Genomic DNA, 5,209 nt, shown 5'->3' on the forward strand with positions numbered 1-5,209 from the left:
AGATGCAGAGGCACTTCTCTGTGGGCCAGGTTAAATGGACCCCGATTGTAAGAGAGCCTCGGGAGGCTGAGGGGACAGCACTTGACAAAAGGACAATTGGTGCTGCTTTGAGAGTCGTGGCTGCAGCGTGGAAAACCTTCACAGAGGGGTTGAGGAGCAAATCTGTGCCCCTGCCACCGCCAGCACGAGGCACCGAGGAGGGGACAAGACAAAAGATGACTTTCAAGTGCAGAAGTCAGTTAAACTCCAGCCACATGAATCACAATTCCACTGGCTGGGTTATTGTCTTGCCTTGCTGGAGGATTTGGAGAGCATCTATGAAAAAACTTTTTTACTGTTTCAAGAACGGCGAGAAGTTGTCACTGAGCAAAAGCTTTATTGTTTCCAGTAGTAAAACACCAGACAGAAGTTGTGAGGGATGGAGACGAGAACAAGAAAATAATAAACACAAATGACCAGGGCAGACTGAGCACATTCACTGAGCCCTTTTTGCCCACATTGAACCAGCTCAAAAGACAGGGACAGGTTTAGGATAATATTCCAACGAAAGCTGCAAAACACAACCAAGAGAATCACCACAAAGGGAAAAGTGGTCTTCAAAATAAAATAGGCTGCAGATGATCCTCTATCACATTCAGATGGGCCTGGATCACATTGTCCAGGACCAGATCCTTCCCTCAGTCTTTCCACAGCTGACTGAACAACTCTGGTTTGAACTCAGGTGGAATTACCCCATGGACTTAAAATACAGAGGTAAGAAAGAAAAGTTTCCAGTCTCACTGGCACCAGAGCAATGTCAAATTTACCTCTGAGAGGGTTTTATAAAAGCTGGCCTCAGGTAAACATCAAGCTGATGCCTCACCGTGGCACAGCAAGCCAGCAAGGATTCCCAATGGTCCTGAGCAGAGCTGGCACCCCACAGTGGGGGAAATGCTGTGGGGGTGGGAATGGGGACACGACTGACCTGCCTGCACTGCCCAGGAGTGAAGCACAAGGAACTCAAGGGGAGTTAGAAATGACATTCTGGATTTTAAAAGCTCTTTCCAACTCAGTGTAGAGCTGGTGATGAGAAAGTAACAGGTTTAAAGAAAATAGAGTCAATTCCTAAAAGTCTTTTTCCTTCTCCTTCTGCTGTGGAATTAACTTAGGCTGGCAGGCCAGGCTGTCTGAGGTAATGAGCACGACAAGCCTCACTTGGACTGTCAAAAGCTTCAAGGCAAAACAGAACTCCTTTTGGTGGCTAAACATTTTGGAAATTGAAGACCCTACAGTTCTCAGAAGAAACAGCTCTGAAACCACACCAGTATTTCAGCAAAAGCTGACAGCTGGAGTTACTTTTTCAGATACAGATAATAATTCTGGAATTAGCCCTTCCAGAGAAGCAGCTGGTCAAGCCTTAATGGCCAGGTTAACAACACAGACCATGCAATAAAATATCCCTCAGTGGAGAACAACCTCATCCCTTGCTCTCTCCAACACTGATGGTGTGGACCCCACATTCAGTGATTTCCTTTTCTGCCATCTCAGGGAGCCCATGTGGCCCAAAGGTTTTGTTTTCATTTGTAGAAGGGCAGGAACACATCACAGAGGAAGGGTTGGAAGCATTTCACCAGCAACCTGCCAGAGCACATTAACTGGGAGAGCAGTGAAGGAATGGTCCTCTGTTGGGCCATGTTCATTTAAAAGAAAGTCGAGGATTGATTTCCGATCTCCTGCCGGAGTGTTCCAGCACCCAATCTCATTTATCTTCATACTGCAGCCATTTGTAAGAACACACACTACATGCACACAGAGCGCCCAGTGCAAAGGAAAACAGAACAAAAGAGTAATAACTGAGGGGAAAGGCTGACATTAATGGGCACAAATTGCCTTTAACTCTGTGATTTCAGAGGGAACTTTTTGGAATCCTTTGTTTCTTCATAATAGACAGGTCAGCTCCAAAGCATTTAATAAAATCCACAGACTCCTACCAGCCCAGTGTGGGTTTTGTTCAGGCCTTCAAAGATCTAATTTCTCTAGAGATGTGAGGTAATTTGATTTTTCTCATCTTTGAGGCAAATTGTCTGTCCCGGAGAATAAGCAGGACCAGGGCACACAGTTTTCAACAGCCTGACTCACGATGACACCACCACCACAGTCAGCCAGATGCTCAAGACTTACAGGAAAAAGGCAAAAGAAAGGCCCTTGCTCATGTAAGGTGTGCACGTGGGAGGGGAATCTGCAGAGCTTTACAAGATAAAGTCATTTGAAAGCTTTTATCCAATTCGGGTGCTCACAGGCAGCCAGCTGGGCCTGGGGGTGAGCAACCACACATTTCCCCTGACCCCACACCCTCACATGGGCCAGTGCACAGCCAGGAGGAGTGGAAAAATCACAGCAAGTTCCTTGGAGTGTTTCTTTACCCTGAGCAGAGAGAGAGGGAGGGATTGGGAGCACAGCTTCACGGGCTGGCTCCTGGTGCCCACACCAAACTCACTCCAGCCAGAACAAGGACAACAAACACAAGGAGTGACCCTTCCCCATGGGAGCCAAGTGCAAATCACAGCCCCAGTGCCTCTTTTGGGGTTCACAGAGCACAGGCAGGTGCTGTCCCAGTGCCTGTGGAAGAGCCAGCATCACAACGTCGGCCCCAGCAGCAGTCCCTGTCTGGAGTGAAGTCTATGGAATGGGAGTGCTGGATCCAGGAGAAAGCAGCTCCATCTTCTCCTCCATCAGAGTCGTGTTCTGGCATGGAGCCGTCGTTTGCCTGCAAAATAAACAAAGACAAAAGTTTTGTTTGGAAAGCAGCGAAGGGGAGAGGCTCCACCAAGTTGTTTTACGTTGCTTTTGCGTGCTCGGTGCCATTTTAAGAGCTTCCTAAAAATAATAAAGAGAACATCTATGCATCATTAGTCCAGCAGTCAGGGTCCATTAGACTTGATTAAAGGGAGAAAACACAGGGGAAGGAAAAGCGGAGAGGAGGAGAAATAAGGAGTTGTGCTGCTAGAACTGCCCCTTCAGTACCTGCTCCCCAGAAACCTCAGCTCTGAGGGGTGACAGAGCAGATCTGCTGTGAGACCTTCCTGCTCTCCATGGGCCATGGACAGGAGCCACAGCAGGATGTGGCCCTTGCCCACGGCTGGGGATGGGCACAGGACAGGCCCTGCTCTGCTCCAGATTTGGTCTCCTGTTGACTAAACAAACCTGAGCTGATCACTTCAGCACCCCTGGCAAAACCCAGGCTCTGCTGGGACACACTGCTCCTCCTCTTGGAGAAAGGACCACCAGCTGCTGCCTGACATCCCTGTTAAAAGATAACCTCCCGAGCCATAAAACCCCTCCATGTGTTTACAAAGACTCCAAAATCCAAGTTTTCACTTCTATCTTACTGACTTCCCCTGCTCTTTCCTTCCTGCTTTGTTTGGGAAGATGACATCAACTCTTGCCCTTGGTGCTTTGTGTAAACGCTGAACAGAAAGTTGGGAGCGTGAGGAGCAAACGTATTGCAGAGGGCAGAGAATAAGTCTGAGGAGGTGGGGGCAGGAGGCCAGACAGGCTGTTTGATCAAAGACCACAGCACAGACCTCTGCAATGTGAAAGAAGGCATAAAAATAGGAGTTCCATCTTCAGCAGCAGACTTGTTCCCTGATATATTGAGCGAAAGAGCCGAGAGAATGAATCTTTGTCATCCCTCTATTTTGAAGGAAGAAGTCTTCAATTTAAAACTCCATAAAGAATTACAGGAATAGTTGAAGTAATTTATTTTTTTAGTTACTCGAGCCTTTATTCACTTAACTTCAAGGCAGGCTCGAAAGAGCTGAAAATGTTTTGCTTCTACCATTCGAGGATGAAAATATTTTAATTCCCTCAAACATGCAAGGGGGCACAGGCTTCTCCTGAGGTTCATATTCACAAATGCATTGTATCTGGAATGCAAACCTTGAATCATTTCCTAACGCTGCCACTACCCAAAGCTGTATTTTATTTATAAATACAGCAGGACCACTCGGTGCTCTGTGGATGTGAGGAGGCAGAGACAGCTCAAAGCTCCTCAGCCATGAAGGCACAATTCAACTTTTTCACTTGGGGAAAGACAGAAAACTTCTCCTCCTCGGCAGCAGGACAACTCAATCCCAGCAAGCTCGGAGCAAAAAGGGCATAAAGAGCAGTGCCCTAAATGTGATGAGGCAGCCAGTGAAGGAAGCAGAGGCTTGGCTGGGAGAGGCTGGGTGTGGGTGAGGGTCTTTCCTTTATATCTGATCCCTCTGCCCTTCCTAAACTGGGCCCTAAATGCAGGCAGAGGGAGGCAGGGCAGGGATTACCCACCTCTTCCACTCTGCTGCCAAGTCAGCCCTGGAAATCCACAATGGCTCACACAAACAAGGAACAAATCTGAAAACATTTAAGCAACTTTCTCACCAAGCACAGGAAAACAAAAGTCAACTCCCCAAGGACTTCATGAGGAAAGTCATTAAAGAAATTACTACCCCATTTGGAGCCTAATTACTGTTAGGACAAGTTTTTTTTTTTTCTTCCTACATGGAATGGAGTAGTCAGACCCACTGAAGCAAAATGTTACCTCCTCATCATCCCTGAGGGAGCAAAGCAGACATTTGAGAAGCAGAATGGAAGGGAAAATAGCAGTTAATGCTTTAACTTCAAAGATGCCCAGAGAATTTCCTGCCACAAAAATAATGCTGAATGGCTCTGCCTGGCTCATGTATTAACAGCTTGAATATTTATGAGCAAAAGTGGATGCCACAGAGAGACACCACCTCATTTCAGTCAATTCCTGAAAGACAGGGCATAAATCTCCCCAAATAAAGAGAGCTGGAAGCAGCACTCCCTGTCCATCTCCCTCAGCTCCAAGCCCTTTTCTCAGCTCTCTCCCAGCACAAAGCAGCTCAAGGGAGGTACCTAGGAGCTGCAGAAGGGTCCAGGCTGGACCTGCTCACATCTGGGGGTTTTTCCAGCAGGTCTCACCCTGTGATTGCAAACCAGGACATTTCTTACCCCTCACCAGGCAGTGCCATCCTCATCTCAGCTCCCAGCCCAGCCCCAGCCCTGTTTAACGTGGCTCTGTTTAAGTGCCAGCTGCTGCACCACTCTTTAAGTATTAATGATTTAGACAACACATTGGCAAGCGGGCAGGGATGGGGAGGCTGTGATTTGCACTCCCTCATTAGCTTCTCTCGTGGCTGCCTCTCAAACCTCCTGCTTCCAGCAGGAA

The 5,209-nt window shown here is 47.7% G+C and overlaps 1 protein-coding gene across 1 annotated transcript in view; it reads right to left on the bottom strand.

Moving 5' to 3' along the window:
- Positions 1-356: 356 nt before the first annotated feature.
- RPH3AL (rabphilin 3A-like (without C2 domains)) overlaps positions 357-5,209 on the bottom strand; it is a 34,052-nt gene continuing 29,199 nt past the window's right edge. Inside the window, exon 12 of the mRNA XM_017730985.1 lies at positions 357-2,746. Within this exon, the coding sequence (XP_017586474.1) occupies positions 2,712-2,746 (35 nt within the window). The 3' untranslated portion in view covers positions 357-2,711. The remainder of the gene's footprint in view (positions 2,747-5,209) is intronic.

This window comes from Corvus brachyrhynchos, unplaced genomic scaffold (assembly GCF_000691975.1).
Source record: "Corvus brachyrhynchos isolate BGI_N302 unplaced genomic scaffold, ASM69197v1 scaffold283, whole genome shotgun sequence".
Lineage (NCBI taxonomy): Eukaryota > Metazoa > Chordata > Aves > Passeriformes > Corvidae > Corvus > Corvus brachyrhynchos.